The sequence below is a fragment of the Mercenaria mercenaria genome, chromosome 1 (assembly GCF_021730395.1).
Source record: "Mercenaria mercenaria strain notata chromosome 1, MADL_Memer_1, whole genome shotgun sequence".
Lineage (NCBI taxonomy): Eukaryota > Metazoa > Mollusca > Bivalvia > Venerida > Veneridae > Mercenaria > Mercenaria mercenaria.
Genome location: NC_069361.1, coordinates 43,277,084 through 43,296,176, shown reverse-complemented (window position 1 = coordinate 43,296,176; position 19,093 = coordinate 43,277,084). Strand labels below are relative to the sequence as shown.

Below are 19,093 nucleotides of genomic sequence, written 5' to 3'. Positions count from 1 at the left end.
AGCACTCAGTTTACAGATCTGAAAACTTTCTTTAACTAAACACAGAATTCGAAAAAAATAGCATTGATCGGACAATATCTCATAACGTCCACTCCTTATTACTTTTTACGCTGTTCCATAGAGATTCTAAATATAGGCCTGGTGTCAGTAATTGACAATTTTCTTGTGTTTTTTTAGCTCACTGACAACAAATGTGCTCCAAAGACTTTGGATCGCCTGTGTCGTCGTCCGTGTCAATCCGTCGTCAGCGTCCGTCGTCGTCAAACAATTTGACTGTAACACTCTAGAGGTCACAGTTTTGGCCCAATCTTAATGAAACTTGGTAAGAATGTTACTCTCAATAAAATCTTGGACGAGTTCGATATTGGGTCATCTGGGGTCAAAAACTAGGTCACCAGGTCAAATCAAAGGAAAAGCTTGTTAACATCTAGAGGTCACAATTTGGCCCAATCTTAATGAAACTTGGTCAGAATGTTACCCTCAATAAAATCTTGGACGAGTTCGATATTGGGTCATCTGGGTTCAAAAACTAGGTCACCAGGTCAAATCAAAGGAAAAGCTTGTTAACACCGTAGAGGCCACATTTATGACTATATCTTCATGAAACTTAGTCAGAATATTAATCTTGATGATCTCAAGATCCAGTTTGAATCTGGGTCATGTAGGGGCAAAAACTAGGTCACTAGGTCAAATCAAAGGAAAAGCTTGTACACACTCTAGAGGCCACATTTATGATTGTATCTCATGAAACTTCGTCAGAATGTTAATATGATGATCTTTAGGTCAAGTTCGAATCTTGGTCATGTGGGGTCAAAAACTAGGTCACCGGGTCAAATCAAAGAAAAAGCTTGTTAACAGTCTAGAGGCCACATTTATGACTGTATCTTCATGAAACTTAGTCAGAATGTTAATCTTGATGATCTTTAGGTCAAGTTCGAATCTGGGTCATGTGGGGTCAAAAACTAGGTCACCGGGTCCCAATCAAAGGAAAAGCTTGTTAACAGTCTGGAGACCACATTTATGACCGTACCTTCATGAAACTTAGTCAGAATGTTAATCTTGATGATCTTTAGGTCAAGTTCGAATCTGGGTCATGTGGTTTCAAAAACTAGGTCACCAGGATCAACATTAAAGAAAAGCTAGTTAAACACTTTAAGCCATCATTTATGACCATATCGTAATGAAACTTGTAAATGTTAATCTGATGATCTTTAGTCATAATATGTGGTGGAGCGATTCAGCCTTCATGGCCTCTTGTTTTCTTTTTCAAACTATTATAGGACGACGTGAATTATAAAACATTTTCCATGAATATTAGACTGTTTAAAACACTTACTTCGAATGTTTTGCAGTGGTTTGTTTAACATACTGGAAGATAGGGAAACATTGTTTGTAAACATGTTTGAAAACAATAACCCCACTTAAACAAATGACATGCATATCTGTATCGTATCGTTGATCTCATAACGAACTTATTGTGTGACAAACCACATTAAAAAGATATCAAAGTACGAACACATATATTTATTAAGTACAATGCATCGATCAATGGCATTATTGTTTTTAATGGTACACGAAAATCTAAACGTTACACCCAGTTTTAAAAAGAAATACTTCAAATTAAGTGTTTCAGTTTTTTTCCATCAGACAATATTTCCAGATGAATTCTTTTCTAGAATATCGGTCGATCGTTTTCCCAGTGACGTGAGTTAGATATATGGATTCGTGCCAATGAAATGTGATTTAGCAATATTCGTTATTTGCGACGAGATGTGTCACGCAATAGAAAGAAACAATTATCTAACGGGCAGCCAGTTCGTAATGTAGTCAGTAATTGTACCTGGCCTCAATGAATGGCTTATATTGTGTTTTCGCGTGACGACTGGCCGTAAATGATGTGTCAGATGACTCTGATCGCGTGCGCCACGAGATTACGGTCTAAAGACTGAAATTAATGCTTGTCTACCGGTGCGATGTGACAAACGAAAATTGATCATAGGCTGTATGACAAATTAAACATGTCTGCAATAGTTTCTGCGAATGCTGACAATGTAGTACATTGAATTTGATTGTCACGTCATCGTTTCTTCTTACAGTCAGTCTTACAGTCAGAAAGATGGTTTAAATATGTCGGCAGATATAACTGATTTTGTAAGTCATACCAGCAAGTCTTGCGCACATGTGAGTGTAGAGCTCTGTATGAATTCAAAGAATGTTTAAATCTGTCAACAGTATGTTCTAGACATTTGAGAAGTATAGGTTGCGAAATGCTTATGTCGGCAATATAACTTTTGGCCTATTCATCTAGCCCGGCATTGTAATGTTTACATTTTCACTTACCTTTCACCTCTGTTGGACCCCGTAATGGTGATTGACATCTTTGGTGCTTCTGTGGGCATCTTGTTATTGCCACCGACCTTACAGAAGCAATCTGGGTTGCTCCCTCATTGAAAACCCGACAAAGACTGAATATTTATAATTTTTGCGGATTACCTGTTTTGGATCAGTATAGTTTGCAAGAATGTTTATGTCAGCATCATCATGCATTTGTAATATGCCATTATCAGCGGTAGTTGGCAAACAGTTTATGCATTAAACATAATTATGAGAAGCTGGCAAGAGCGTATGCCAGCAGTACACCAACGAGCACTTGCGCACTTTGAACGGTCATGTTTGTTTGCAGTCGTGATCAGATGATATATTGAGGATGAACGAAGCAGGGGCATTTGGAAGAATATATTTACCTAGAATGTAGACAGGATCTTAAGTTGCAATCTTAAATAGTTTATCTGTTTTAGAAGCGTTAAACTAGTGTTTAAGTTGACGACATAGTTCTCCAAATGATGATGAAATTTCACTTTCTGGCATTGATATTATATAACGCTAATTACATTCACGCACGTTAACAACTTACATGTTTGTAATGTATGAAATTTCGTACTGAAATTAAAGTGTGAATATCGCGTTCCTGTTTCACGTTAATGCTGTTACTATGCAAATAAGGTTTATTTTTTTTAACTAGACGGGCATTTTTTTATTCAGATTGATCGATATATTTGCACTGAAATAACCTTTAAAAAAACTTTTTGCTTCAAGGTGAAGGTAAAAAGTCGTCTTTACTGAACAAAAAAGAGAAGAGTACATTTACTGAAGTGTATATAAGCAACAGTAAATTCATATCAGCACACCATTTTTCGCAAAACTAGGATACAACTTATAAAAAATCACTTCATGATAAAATAATTCAATTTACACCAAGCCATGAAAGAAATAACAAAGACCTAATTATATTTCGCATTATTTCACGTACCAGACGTGCAAAAACTAAACGTTCCCACTGAATCTCTGCCAAAAGATCAACCTTATAATCTGGCATTTTAGTTACTATTTCTGTTGCACCAGCTATCGGCAACATAGCTCGATATTGTAGTTTTCGCTAAGCTTTAGCATTCCTGGACTCAATTCAAATTCTAAAATAGCATCAGGCAGATTGTTGTCTGTAGAATTACTTCACACCAAATGAACCTGATTTAAAACACAATGAACAATTCCTCGCAGCGTTCCCGTGTCCTTGGCTTCCATTCAAGCATGCATGACGTCACTTGTTTACGTTCTTTACCGTGCTCATCATTCATCTACATTGCTGAGAGAGATTTTGTGTCTGTAACACATGTTTCCTTCTCATAGACAGATTCCGTGCCAATTTTCCCCGTGTGTGGTTGCACAGGTAATTCCTGTGTGGTAGAGAACGTGCCAATAATAAACCGTAATTTCTTTGTTTTCAAGATAGCTACGAAGTCGTCTGCTACGCAGGAAATAATTTTCCTAGTTTCTGTTGTAAGAGTGTGTTTTTGTTTTGTTCCTTGAAATTACATGTTTATGTCTGTGACAGTTTTTTGCGGTGTATGTTACAGTGTCTGCTGCAATCCCAGTTGCAGAAATCTTCATTCAGAGGATAAGCTGTCCACTTGACAACTTTTTTATTATTCTGCATCTTATAAGATATGGGTTTAGACAAAGAACAGGCCATCCAGTAGCTTTGGCGAACTATTCGATAGACAGTTCTAGTTTACTATTTTGTTTCCTTGTTTTCTGAACGAAATCTGTTATTTTTGTATTAAATTTGTACCCTTTGGAAACCTTTCCTCATAGTCACACAGGAAATAAATGTCTAAAGAATTGGCCAACTCGTACAAATACTGGAACCACGTCAGGGCCTCTCATGTTCAATGAATTCTAAATAAAAACTAGTTATCAGTCAACAGAAACCAGCGTGACTACATTTAGAATACTATTGTCAAACATAAACAGGAGTACTTACAGGGAAGGGGACACTGTTTAATTTTATACGATAGCAAATGATTTAGCTTCAGAAACAATTACCTTAGCCTGCTGTGGCAAGTGATCTGTTTTGGACCAGAACAAAGATCACCTGCACATCCGTATACCCAGATGAATGATGACCATCATTTAGAAATTAGCAGGTAAGGGTTAATTATTTGATTGCTTAATTTATGTTAGTAATTCATAATAATTTCTCAAAATATATAAAAGTGTGTCAAATGCATTTTTTTTTTTTCAAAAATGGGTTAACATTTACGAATTACTGCATCAGAATGGGTTTTTAGCTTGGCTATTCGACGAATAGTGAGAACTGTTGTACTCACTCGGGTGTTGACGTCCTCTCTGGCATCGCACCGTGATTAAAGTCTTTCCTGCAAGGTCGTATCTCAGTAACCGTTGCATGTATTGTATTGAACCTTAACTGAAGACTTCCTAGTCAGAAAAGAACATTTTCATTTAAAAAGACGGTAGTTTTCAATATCTTTATGAAATTCAGTATGTATGTAAAAAAAATCGACGATGAGTGGTTTTAAGTTTTCCTAACTAAAACTCTGCTCGATGAATTACTATTTGCTCAGCTCATTTGAAAATCTGCATCTAAATACATACGAAGTCAATAATACAAAAGTGAAATATGGCCACATCAGTGTCTCGAAAATTATAACTCCCCATACCTCTGATCCATGTCTCCAAAATAAAGACTTCAAGGTAATCAAAAAGTGAAAGATTAATAATTACATAAAGATTTAATGTCCTAAAAAGTGAATGTAAGTTTCTATAGTATGCGTGGCTTTTATGCTTCATAGGCATAAAACATTTAAATACAATATGCCTCTTTATTGCATTGGAGGCGGTTTCAGTTGTCTATATAAAATGGTTGAAGTTTCACAGACTGTACGGATACATACAAATGTATGTGTTCGCATTAGCTCTACTTGAGTACTTCCTTATAAGTTGACTTCGTAGCAGTGGTATTGCAGCAAAATATGTTCAGTAAATTTCACATCAGATAGCTACAGATTTGTTGTCTGACAGGAAACACTTGCAGGGAAACGTGCAATCATCCATAGACACGTGGTATGATAAAGGGTTAAGTTATACTAACATGTTAGTTAAATGTTTACAAAGACCTTTTGGTAACGTTTACTGGTATTATATTTTGATAGTTGTTTATCTTTAGACACAGTCCTGTACGCTTGTCTCAAATAGCGAAGTAATCCGTTTATAATTAAGGACTCCTGACAAGATTTTTATGTAAAATTTGTTTTCTGTCTAGGCTGTATACAAAAGTCGATACAAAATTCCTCTAAAACGCCTTGCCGAGCCGCTGATTTATGGAAAATTAAAATATTCCAACAGTAGGCATTAGGCTATTTGTCGGTCTGCTTCAATAAAGCCTTAAAACGATTTGTTCCGTTAAGCTGAACTGTCAGTTGGTAATGACTGTGTACATAAATACTCTACACGGCTTCTGAATTTGCATAATTCGGATAACATAAATCCTCCTTTCATAATGTAATATCACGTGTAGCTACTACTTTATTGAAACTCTGAATTGGTTGATTCCGTGACGTGCCATAATACTGAGGAAGAGAGAATCCCCTTTGCGTGCGGTGGGCCGTTATTGACCAATATTACCGATTGAAAAACATCAGTATTCGCAATAAACAAGGACAGAACATAATGGGTTTCGGTGGGGATTGCATGTCGAATTGAAATTTAATATTTATCAAAGGCTATGGAGCGTGCTACTGAATTCGTTTCTTATCTGGACCACGCCGAAATGAAAGGCTTTTGCAATATTATATAGACAATCTAATTATTTAGATCGAGGTTGTAAATTAGCCGAGTCCTGTAACGATTTATCTAATTATTTTAGAAGGGACGAATGTGCGTGACTGAAAACCGAAATGATATATAAAACGTGTATTAATATTTCATGTCATATAAGATACATCTGCTCGTTGCAAACTGATCATAAAACAATATTTGCTATATCGATTTCGAGCATTAATATTCAAGTTGGATCAATTTGGGAGTTGTTACAAGTTCCTTGAAAAATGCAGTATGCAAATGAAAACGTTTTTCGTCAGAAATTGCCTTGCAGTCAGAGAAAATACTTTGATTAATTGAGAGTCGGGGAAAACATTTTGATTAATTGAGAGGTCATACCATGTTGTTGTTACAAGCATAATCAGAACAGTTCGTTTGGTTAGAGTTTGACTGGAAACCATTTTCAGTGTATTATACCATCACCAACCATCTACATATAGCATTGTAATACTTTGGAAAGGAAGATATAGCTTCATTTTTGCATTACACTGCATATTATCAATTCTAACTAGCATGTATTTCTTTTCTCCGAAAGTATTTACATTGGAGCAGCAACGTTGATGGCCTGAAAAGCTTTCAGACGATGCAAAAGCCATGTCATTAGAGAGTCGTTTCTGTGAGTAATTATTCAACAATACATCTATTAGACATACTGCACAGAAAGCTAGTTCACGCCTGGTTTCTTGAGTTGATGTTTTTCTAAGTGGCATAAATAAGATTGATGACCTAGGTGACACGGCCTATGCGAATCGTAAATGCGGATCGATATGAGATTTCTTAGTGAGGAAACCGTTTAAAAGTTGTTTGCGGCAATTTTTAAACATCATTTGAGCCGTGCCATGGGAAAACCAACATAGTGGGTTTGCGACCAGCATGGATCCAGACCAGCCTGCGCATCCGCGCAGTCTGGTCAGGATCCATGCTGTTCGCTAACGGTTTCTCTTATTGCAGTAGGCTTTAAAAGCGAACAGCATGGAGCCTGACCAGACTGCGCGGATGCGCAGGCTGGTCTGGATCCATGCTGGTCGCAAACCCACTATGTTGGTTTTCTCATGGCATGGCTCATTTGAGCCTGCGTATCCGCGCAGTCAGGTCAGGATCGATCCTGTTCGCTTTCAAAGCCTATTGCAATTAGAGAAACCATTAGCGAAAAGCATGGATTCTGACCAGACTGCGCGGATGCGCAGGCTGGTCTGGATCCATGCTAGTCGCAAAGGCACTATGTTGTTCATTTAAGCTTACGGTCATTGCCGAGTTGGCGTTACAATATGGTATATGTAATTTAGAAAAAATCTTAAAATAGCACTTGCTTTTGCGTATACCTGTATGGGTAAGTAAAAGTTTGCGATCTGTAGGAGAAAGTCAAAACTTACAAAACTTACTTTGCCAATAAAATGATAGTATTTGATTGCTAAAATTTAGATATACGTAGAAAAAGTAGAGATTTTCGCCCGTCTTGTGTAACTATGAAAACGTCGAACGTATTTGACTATATGTGAATTGGCACCATTTCTTTCATTTGAATAATGTTTATTTTTCTTTGACATGAAAGCGAAGGTATTGTTAGGCTACAAAAACGTTTCGTTAATGGATGCACCATCCTCATTTTAGACAATACGTCGTTGTTGTTGTTTTTTTTATCAGCTGGAGAGAGCCGAGTCGTCAGTAAGGCTGGAAAACCTGTAGCATTAATTAAAATATAGTGCATTGGAATAACATTGTACATTAGAGACACATTGGAGAGAAATTATTTTAATGAACAATTACCATCTCCGGATTGCCGCATACACGAAAGCGAGTTCTGATTTTACTCTCTCGTTTTTATTTCAGTACCATTCATTATAAACAGCCATGTAATTGCAAAATAAATGATTTTGAAATGTTTTGTTAGTATTCCTATAAAAAGCGTGCAAGAAATGTAATGACGATTTTTGAGTATAAATTTTGATTTAAAAATATGCTAAAGTGTACCTCGACAGCGGTAACATGTGACACTCCGTGAAATTGCCTTGCGCACTGACATTGCTAATACAAGTAATGAACAATGGTTAATGACCGAAAATGCACAAAAAATATTACCTCGTCGACCTTTTTATAGAAATCAAATAAAATAGTTTACACGTTTTCTCCAAGCAAAAAATGGAACTACTGTAAATGAGACAACTTTAACGTGAAAAATGCGTAGTTTCGTCGAAATATAAACACGGAGAAATTTTACGAAATGTGATGTGAATACCATATAAGTTTAGTTTGTTGTTGTATGTATATACATACAAACACACATACAAATAGCATACAAACAAGTGCAACAAAAGTAATGACAGTCCGAAATAGTTGGGGTTTTTTTTATTATGCTTTCTCGTTTTTCCACTTAGATTCACGCCAAGGACGAAAGCTACAGACTGTAACGTAATAAATGTATTAAAGTTATGTTTTATTTATAAGACGCTTGTTCGTAAGTTTGATTTTACAACGAGGGTGAAAAAGCTACTCAGGTTTGCCTACATCCTGCTTTCAGATGATATATAATTTCCTCAAGTGTTGATAATTTGTCAAGATTGATAATAAGTGTCCTATTTGTGTATCCATCTGTCAGTTCCCGCCAAAGGCAATTTTGTCGTCTGCGCTAACAAGAAAATGAAGAATTGCGTTCATTTCAGCTGTCTGTCAAGCCTAAATAATGTTATTATTATATTCATGTTTTGCATAAGTATACAATACGGTTTTACATTTTCTAGTGTCATTTTAATGGTTATAAATTTTGACTGATCTTTACATACTATTAATTCGGGTTGCTGAGTAAAACTACTTAAAATAGCACTTGCCCGTCGGGGTAAGAAGGTCCGTGAGTTCTTACGACCTTATCACTTGACTTTTGTATACTTTCCAGTTGGAATAAAAATTTGAATAATTTAACGTTTAATTCTGCCGGGCATGCGCAGTGTCGTAATATTGATGTTCAAGATGTCCGTCATAGTTTCCGCCAGCAAGAGATAATTCCTTGGCCTTGGTGTATTTATGTACAGAAACAAAAATGTGGTAGCCAAGATGTTTGTCTTGTTTTTCACCACCATTTCTCCGTGTTTGTATGATTTTACTAGTTCTTGAACTGAATGAGCCTTAGGACTTCACTGTCGAAAATAATGACAGAAAATACTACGAGGGTGAGTAAATAAGAGATAGGTTATGTAGTCGAGTAAAGTCTTCCGTCATTCTTCTCTGAAGCGGATTAAATGAATATAACGTCTTCAGAGGATAGCCAGCCTGAAGCCAGTATAATGTGACTGGATGGGGTATCCTGCCATTTTTCTAACGGTCAGGCAGCACAGCTGCAAGACTACAGACTGAAAAGTTGTTGAAAGAGGCACTAAACCCGAATACGCAGTTATGCCTATTCAAATTGCTGCATTTAATAATGTATATGTAATTTATATATACATGTACATAAGTATTATGATATGTAGACTATTTCATTCTGTTCCAGCGCTGAATTATTTTCTTTCTTTTTTTGAAAGCTTGGTATAGGACTGAAGATTCCTCAAGGGCGGTTATTCAAATGGGATTGTTCGAAAATTAAATGGTTAATTTGTCGGAAAAAAAATAAGTCGTTTTATATGATATAAATAAACACGGAATTCGTGTCATTTGCCATTAAAATAGAAACTTCAATTTATAATTTGAAGAAACCCTTTCATCGCAGCTATACTATTATACTAGTAGTTATCTACTAACATATCTTTAATTGAACCAGCCGCGTGACGATCAGCGAAACCAAGCACTTTACTGCACTACAAACACTCGTCACGTTGCTATTTACAGAGCGATCTTTAAGTTTGTTGATAAAATTAGTCACTTAGCATATTGAATATCGTTTGGTATTCCTTGGTATTAACGATCTAGGGACATGTAGTATTTGGTCAACCACACGTACATCAAATTATCGCAGTTAGTTGTCATTAATCAAAGCTATGTCTACGGAAATAGTATCTGTACTAAATCTTGTCTCCGCCCACATAAAATATTAATCCTCCCTCAACTGTAATATTAAACCAGTTGTAAATTATATTTTCACGCTCCTTGTTAATAAATCTTTAAAAGTAATATCTTTTTCACTGATACATAACGAGAAAAAGTTTTCGTTTTAAGGATAACCGGAAGATCTATTTCTCTTTTTGAATTTGTTTAAAGTATTTTTGTTTGTAAAAAAATATACATGTAGATGTTAAAGAAATAACTTCATATCTTTAGTTAAGGGCGGAGTTTATTTATTTATATGGTGGTGTTTATTTAAAAACACACTATAATGTATCTGAAATTTGTAGAAAAATGCTGTCTGCTGCGCTTGTCACGCAGTAGAAAAACGAAATTATGATATCGACTGTACTAATTACCACACGCGAAAATATGAACTAATTTACAACTTTTGAAAAACGTTGTGCTACATATCTTTTTAATGAAATATTTAGATAGTGCGACGTATGATATATGTTTAAGTATGCGTACTGTACTCATTACTCAAAGTTAAAACTTTTGTCTTTTTAAGTACCTTAAAAGAAAAAAAATGGTTTCAGGTTTTGTTTTGAGAAAACATGCCCAACAAATTACTAGACAGAACTAAAATTTGAAGAAGAAAAAAATCAGATGTTCCCTTTGATCTTGACGGTTCTCAAATCATTTGACAGTTGAAAGATATATATTACAACGTCTAAAAATCTTATTAACAGCTGGAAGAAATTCGTCTTCATATGCGTAGTCGTATAATATATATAGAACACCCCCAAGTATTATATTATCTATAGATAGGAACTATAAAAGATTTGCGCCATTTACGACAATCATTAAACTCATAAATTGTCTATCCGCAATTGATACCACAAATAGCAAATAATTTTAGCCTACTTGTAAATGAGGTGTTTTTTATATCCCCTATTTTTATATAATTCTTCAGTGATAATTAAGGCCGCCCTTGCTTTGTAATATCTGTGATTTTACGAACACGCATAAAGCACGTGCTAGTGGTTCTGTCCTGGTGCCGCTCGTGCCTGAAACAAATCTCGATCAGAAAAAAAAACAACAAATGTTACGTAGATGTTCAAAACATTTACGCCGTATTAGAGCATTGATTTAACCAGTTTGATAATTAAATTCATCGTGAAATAAAGCCATAATTTTGTATTGCACTAGTTTAATAACGTCGGATGGTTCGCCAGGAAAAGTGCTAAACATACATGTGCTAAAAGGAATAATACATTTGTTCTGTTCGACATTGAATTTATTAAGCTTGTTGAATATAATTTGAGAAAATGTTCGGCAAAGCCTCGCTTTTTATCATTTTGTTCAACTCATTTAATATATTCAGTATGGAAAGTACTTATGTAATATCCTTTATTTATTGCTGTAACTGTCAGAGCGATATTTTTGGTTTTGACATGATATTATTGTTACTGTTTTATTCAGTATTTTACATGTTTTACGTGTATAACACTCCTTTAAGTTAGAAATATGCGGTATGTAAGAAAAACGATAAAGCGATCTTCTTAATGTTGTGACATACTTGTCATTGTCGGACGTGAATGGCCTGAATCCATATTTATCTGGCGGTAATCAAATCGTGACGTCACGAAGTACTTGGCAAGCTGACAAGAGGCGGATTTCGTCGTCTGCTCAAGTTATTCGTAGTGCATGTTGGCATTCGAGCGTTCATCCAATATAGCTCAGTTGTATTTTCGCGTTCAGCGAGAAACGCACGTATGGGATTTTAGCGGGAAACGAATGACTGCACAGAAATTATTTGGAGGAAATTATGCACTCAAACAAGTGTTAACTGTTAAAATATGTGATTGATTGAAGTTAATTAGACTGAAAATTAGACCGATTTTTTGGATTGTGTATTTTTGGACCTGAAATCGATTATATGAAGACATTTGAGAAAAAGAAATACTAGCCATGTCGATGACACATCGATCTCAGAGACAACAGTGTTATTTATGTGACTTGCCCCGCATGCCATGGGCAATGGTGCAAGATTTCTCAGAGCCTGTGTGCAGGGGATGCGTTAATTATGAGGGTGCAGACAGAATTGAAATGGTGTTGGATCTTGCGCGGCAAATGAAAAGGGCTACAGGGTTTCAAGATTCCCGAGGTCCAATAAAACCCGGGCACCATGGACCTATGCCACCACATCCCAGAAACCCGCACGATCATCATGGCTCCATGGAACCGCCAAGAAATCACCCCGCTTCAGTACATGGGGAAAGGTTCGAAAGGTCACGTATGGTTCCGGATTTTAACGGTATGCCACAGGGAATGATGCAAAATGGTGGTCCTATATCAAATCATATAGGTCGCGACGACCCCAAATCTGATATGCACAGATCTGCGCACAATGTTCCAGTTTCACGTGCTGTTGGATATCCCCCTGGATATCATCCGTCTGTTCACGGTCCATTAATGAACGGACCGCCACCCGGCCACAGTATTACTCAAGGCAGACCGGTTAATCCAGCTCTTAAAGACGACGAAGACAGTTCGAATCCGAGTGGAGATGAACTTTGGAAACGGAGATCTCCAGATGATAAGAGACCTCCGAATGTTCGTGAAAATTTGTCAATTTTGGCGACAATAGTTCCGTTTGAAACAAGATACAAAAAAGATCATACAGTTTGTGGTCGTGTAATAGGATTTGATGTTCAGTCAAAAGCGGGGAATGAATATGAACTAAAAGTGTTTACGGAATATCCTATGGGCTCAGGTAACGTTTTTCCTAATATTGCTGCCGTTTCTAAGCAAATGTCACAAGACGCTACGAAAGACCCGTCTCGCGGGGCGCCGTCGCCTGGATTTAAAAGTCTAGAATATGAAATGAAACACGGGTCTGGTGACTGGAGATCTCTGTCGGAACTTTTAACAGACCATGTTCGAAACTTTAAAGAGCCATTGAAAAAGGACCTTTTGCCAACGCTATATATAAACACAAGTTTACCGCCAGTTCCCAGTGCTAGTATGTACCGTATACCTATGGGTCGCGGTGGCCCTACACAAAGAGCGTACCCGGATTCAGCTGGAAGAAAACGGAAAGGAACACCTGATCCGGAAACAGAACAAAACGATCAGAATAAAAGACAGTGGTATCCGAATCATTCTGAAGCTATGAAAATGAGTGGCTATCCTCATAACAATACTTCTCCAATGGGCAACCATGCCCCGAGTCCCCCGAATGGCTCTGTGCCCGGGCCCTCTGGACAAAACGGACCATCACCTATGGCGGCATTAATGAATGTCACTGACAATTTATCGGGCGCATCGCCGCCTGGTCGGGACATGAACGCGAGACTGCCTCACAGTGGTCGCCATAATATTCATTCACCATCAACAAACTTTGCACGTGCACCGCGCTCTGTTAGTGAACCGGGAATGGGCGGACCTTTATCAGAAGGTAGTGCTAATGCGGAATCTTTAAAATGTACCATTTGTCAAGAAAGACTAGAAGACACGCATTTTGTGCAATGTCCGTCTGTCGGCGATCACAAATTTTGTTTCCCTTGTTCTCGAAACAGTATAAAAATGCAAGGGGCTGGAACGGAAGTGTACTGCCCAAGTGGTAAAAAGTGTCCCCTTGTAGGGTCCAGCGTTCCCTGGGCGTTTATGCAGGGGGAAATAGCAACCATTCTAGGGGAGGATTATAATAACAAAGAACCAAAGATTAAAAAAGAAAGGGATTCGTGACTTGAATGAAATTGGATATAATTTTAACTGTTTGTGCAACGTTGGATACTTTTACATCTTCGTGGCTAATTAACATAATTGTCAAAAATAAATTTACGCAAACTATTAGGATATTTATGTATTATTACTTGTAAAGGTGTATTTACACATATAATTTACATTTTGATGTTATTTTTTCTCAAAAAGTTAAACCTAAGGTGACAATTGTACATAAAATACCGGTGTATCTATCTAGCTTTGTTAATTAACTTACATAACACAATTCTCTTGCCGGTTGTCGCTGTTTTCAATGACGTTTCTTGGAACAAATCTAGGACACGCGTAGGAATTGGCATGTATTCCATCTGGCAGAAAAGTCATTAAACCGAGTGTTGACATTTTCTTACAGTTGAGTACTAGCTCCAGCTTTCCTGCAAAATGATTCATTTAGGCTCGAGAGAAGACAGTGTGACGCTACTAACATTGCTGTATCGATCGGCCGTCGCGTTTCTTATTACGTATAAAACACGGTAATTTACAAGACTCTGCTAATATATATGACCATATATGTACAGTATGTGAATAGTATGTACATACGACTTGACAGGATTATTGTGGCTTCCTTTCCGTTTTTAACAAGATCCAAAATAGAAGTAATACGACAGAGATTCTTGTCAAAGATGGCAGTATGAAAACAACTTACTATATGTGTGACCATAAAAGTACACTATTTTAAGTATTAAGTGCACATAATATGGCCCAGTTTTGGGTTGAATTTGTTTAGCAGAAGCAAGTTTAAACAGAAAGGCTAACACTAATGTAAATCAGTATTTTTACAAATACATTGTAGTTTTGTCAAGCTAGTAAAAAGCGTTTTCATTTCTCGGAAATAATTCAAGTTCGTTTTGCTTATTTCTGCAGGTAAATTATGTTTTTACGTTATAAAAAGATGGATTTATATTTTTTTTCATTTTCCTGTGAAGTTTTCAAAATTTGCATATATGCTATTTTATCTTTTCGCCACGAACGAATATGATACCCGTTGTTCAAAATGCTTCCGGAATGAATGTTAATCTTTTTAAATGTCGACTTAAGCGTCTTATAAGTGATAATATTCTATCTTTTATTGTCTAAAATGTTATAACTAATGTGCTATTGATAATTTAATTATGATGTTTTAGCTTTATATTGAAGATCGTATTCAGTGAAGCTTATTTCTGTTACTTTTATTACTGTTTTTGTCCTTTTAAAATGTAAATAAAAATGTTTTTTAAAAATCCAAATATTTCACGTTTTATATTTTAAAAAACTATATCTTGGTGACATATAATTAGGGGGAGAATTACATAAAGAATATCGATTATAACATTGCGTATTTTACACTTATGGTGAAAAAATAAAAGCTTTGAATGACAACCGCTAGAACTGTTTTTGCCATTTGCGGTTTTTTTATTAATAGAGAAGCAGATCTGTTATTGTCTTGCTTCAGCAAAATTCCAAAGGTACAAAACCGGTCTGAAAATACAACCCTGCTATTGGTCAGTTTCAAGTTTTAGATCAGAATTAACCAGTCGACGGCTGGGACTCTATAGGATTAGACTGGTCCAGAATTTTGAGCGAATTTTGTCAGTTATTATGTTGTTTATACACAAATAGGCAACGATAAATACGGGCCCGGAATGCCCCGCTTGACCATATAGCATGTCTCGGCGCCGATATGTAGCTAGTTACGTTGTTATTTACTTAAAATAATGTAGTGTGTGACATTTTAATCTTTGGTAAATATAGGGTTATGAGCGAAAATGAAATATGTCCTTATACCATGCTGACAAAAAAAATGAACAGAAACTTTCTCAAAAGATTATGGTTTTTACTGTTTCAACAATGCAGCTCTCTTAAACTATCTTGGATGAAAGATGTAAATGCTTGTTTGCGGCGTTGATATGTGGACAATTCTTTAATTCAGTTTTGTGGCGAATAGACACGTTTCATTTAAACAGAGTGTGTCGTATCAACGCTTGAACCAATATTGGTCTGGTATTAGACGGCGGGTCACGCAACGGCGCGTGCCCTATCTTCCCGCGAGCTTATAACGGCTTAATGTTGTCGCATTTTGTACTCCTAAAAAAGAGGTCTTCGGTATATCATGCGATTACTTTGAAATAGCGTAAATTGCACGTTAGCGTGACACCCCCGATGCTCCGCGGAATTTAAACACACTTTATTTAAGATGAAGAGATATCATAAAAGAAGTACTTTCTTAACTGTAGATGGATTGTGAACAGGTAAATAAGTCCAAGAGCTTAACCGTAAGCATATCTTTTTATAATGGAAATCTGTTTTTAGCGTATTTACTGTTACGGCACAAATCCGGGAGAAAACAGTTTAAATTGTATATCATAACCGTGACATAAGTTCGAGGAAAACGGTTTGAGCATATTGTTCAAAGAGGACTCTTTTAGTGATAAAAGTTGAGAGAATATAGTTTGAATGTACTTTTCATCATGGCATTAGCTCGAAGAAAACTGTTTTATACTTTTTTCTTGACAATAGTTGAAGAAAACATTTTTGTGATTATTCTTTATCCTGACATTAGTGAAAAAAAGTTTTAAGCATAACATTAGTTTGAAGATGTCAGTTTAGAGAGTATATTGTTATCATGACATTAGCTCTAGAGAAAAACAGTTTTGTGCGTATTCTTTATCATTACATTAGATTGAAGAAAACAGTTTTGAGCATGACATTAGATTGAAAAGAATAGTTAAGAGAGTATCTTTTTATCATGACATTAGCTCGAGAGAAAACTGTTCTGTAATGAAATTGGTTGAAGAAAACAGTTTTGAGCCTATCTTTTATCGTGAGGTTATTATGGCATTAGTTGGAAGAACAAGATTTTGAATAAAGTTCTAGAAAAATAAGACAATTTCGTTTAGATTTTCGCTATAATGCATAGACAGTTTTTAGCTTTTTCAGCGAGCTCTACCGGTGAGGGTATTATAAATTTAATAAACTTAATATTAAAATGCAGCACTTCCGTTGTTGAAGACTGTTCAGTCATGATTATTCAAAGAGTAGTAAGTGAACGTAGGTATTACACAGTCCGAATTGTTACACGTATCTCAGACTCGACGCATTGTTCATGTCTGTCATTTTTTTTGCAAACATATTTCCCATTTCTTTCCGATTTTAATTTAATTAAGGTAGCTAAGGAAAGCCCCGCTAAAAGCTCAAATGTCGTATCTAATGTAAATACACCAGATGTAAGTCTCAGACGTGATGTATCCGTCTTTTTCGCGGCGCAGTTCATATCGAATAAATGTCTGCAATTATAAATGTTCTCGCAGCCATTTTCTATGTTTGTTTCAGCCGATATCCGTTACCATTTCCAACATAGACGGAAATTACCATGTTTACCTGTTTATAATGCATAGTTTGAATACAGTAATATTTACATGCGCTAATGTACCAGGATATCGCATCATAAAATATATGAATGTCGATGAATCACGTGTTACGTACATATAAATGGTAAAACCTAAATCCCATGTTGATGTTAAAGCAATGGTCACATTTACGTTCACGCACGTAGTTGGTCGTAGTTCATTTTAAACGTAGTTTGTCGTACGTTGAAGTACGTGTAAGTACGAACAACTACGTTCAACTACGAGTAAATCGAGTAGGGTTAACTAGGGTATCACTACGTCTTACCACGAGTCACTACGTTACACTACGTATATACTACGATCGAAGTACGAACAACTACGACAAATTACGATCAACTATGTTGAGCTACGGAAAAGCGTTTAGTCGTAGTGGAACCCTAGTTTAGTTTAGCCGTAGTGGAGCACTAGTTGATCGTAGTTGAACCGTACTGTCGATGTGTTTTTCTTGTACTACGATCAAAAACGATACACACTACTGTTAAGTACGATCAAGTACGTTTAACTAAGATCAACTACGTTCAAACTACGGTCACAGTAGGGTCAAAATATCGTAGTTAATCGTAGTCAGATTTTGAACAGGTCGAAAAATTATTTGCTTACTACGGACAAATCGTAAGTTCGAACTACGATCATTACTACGTTTGACTACGATTATGTACGTGTAACTACGCTTAGTACGATCAACTACGATCAACTACGATCATTCCTTACTACGATTAACTACGTGTAGTGTGACCACGCCATAACACTTGATTTGTATTTAACCTGAAAATACAAAAAAAAATGTTGTTACATAATTATTTAGCAAGCAAAGGCCGTACCGGGCTTAGCCCTGTTTCCAGTCCCATTAAAATCATCTCCAAACGCTGAAGTCAGACTGACCCCTATAATTAAATTGTATGCAGGGCGTGCTTAAAGTCTATGTAGGCTATTTATTTATTTTTGAATAGTTTATTTATTTGAACATGTTCAGTTTATCTTTTATTTAAAATCTCAATTCAGTTTCGTATTGCTTTGAAATGTAGAATAATTTCGGCTATTTGTCACTTCGTATATCAAAAGGTTGATGGCGCGACACAAAAGGTTCACGGTCCTCTGGATTGTCATGTTTGCGTTTGTCCATCGTTATGTATCTATATAATATTTACATGACTTTGATTACCATATTTACTGGTCAGTGATTTATTATAGCCTTTCGTAAAGTAAATATTATTGTGTCAAACGCTTGTCAAAGGCCATGTTTGAATATCCTACTGTATGTTTTGACATTGTCACATGATTGCAAAGTGTGTCAGCTTTAACCTCGTTTAAGAAACTGCTGAGTATGCATCTTTTTTTCACGTTTTCTTCCTGCTGATTTTTTAAGTGACAATACTTTCGATACAAAAGTGACCTTATCTGATTGATACACTGTTTGTTCCCCTTTTCTAGTATGGTTCAATATCTCTCGGCTGAAATTTATTGTTTGCATCAAACTCGGAATACTAAATTACCCATAATGCTATTTTAATAGGAAATCGATTTGTCATTGTTGTTTATATCGCGACATTATCATATTTCTGGTTTTCTGCTCGATCATCGCCAATTCAAGAGGTGCTATAGATTTCGCACTGCGTGGGGCGAGCAGTTCTTTGGTATTGGAGACGAAAATATTTCAAAATATTTCCACAACTCTTTCTGTTCGGGATTGCCTAATTCCTAGACCCGTTTGCTCGTTGATAAAACGATTACAGAAAATAACAGATAAACGATTTTGTATTATCATTCCT

At 36.2% G+C, this 19,093-nt stretch overlaps 2 protein-coding genes across 4 annotated transcripts in view; both read left to right on the top strand.

The window, feature by feature from the left end:
* LOC123523113 (protein TALPID3-like) overlaps positions 1–19,093 on the top strand; it is a 140,335-nt gene that overhangs the window by 36,507 nt on the left and 84,735 nt on the right. The window lies entirely within an intron of this gene.
* LOC128557678 (probable E3 ubiquitin-protein ligase IRF2BPL) lies at positions 11,857–15,164 on the top strand. Its single transcript, XM_053545590.1, has one exon. The coding sequence runs from the start codon at positions 12,124–12,126 to the stop codon at positions 13,900–13,902; it is 1,779 nt and encodes a 592-aa protein (XP_053401565.1). The 5' UTR covers positions 11,857–12,123; the 3' UTR covers positions 13,903–15,164.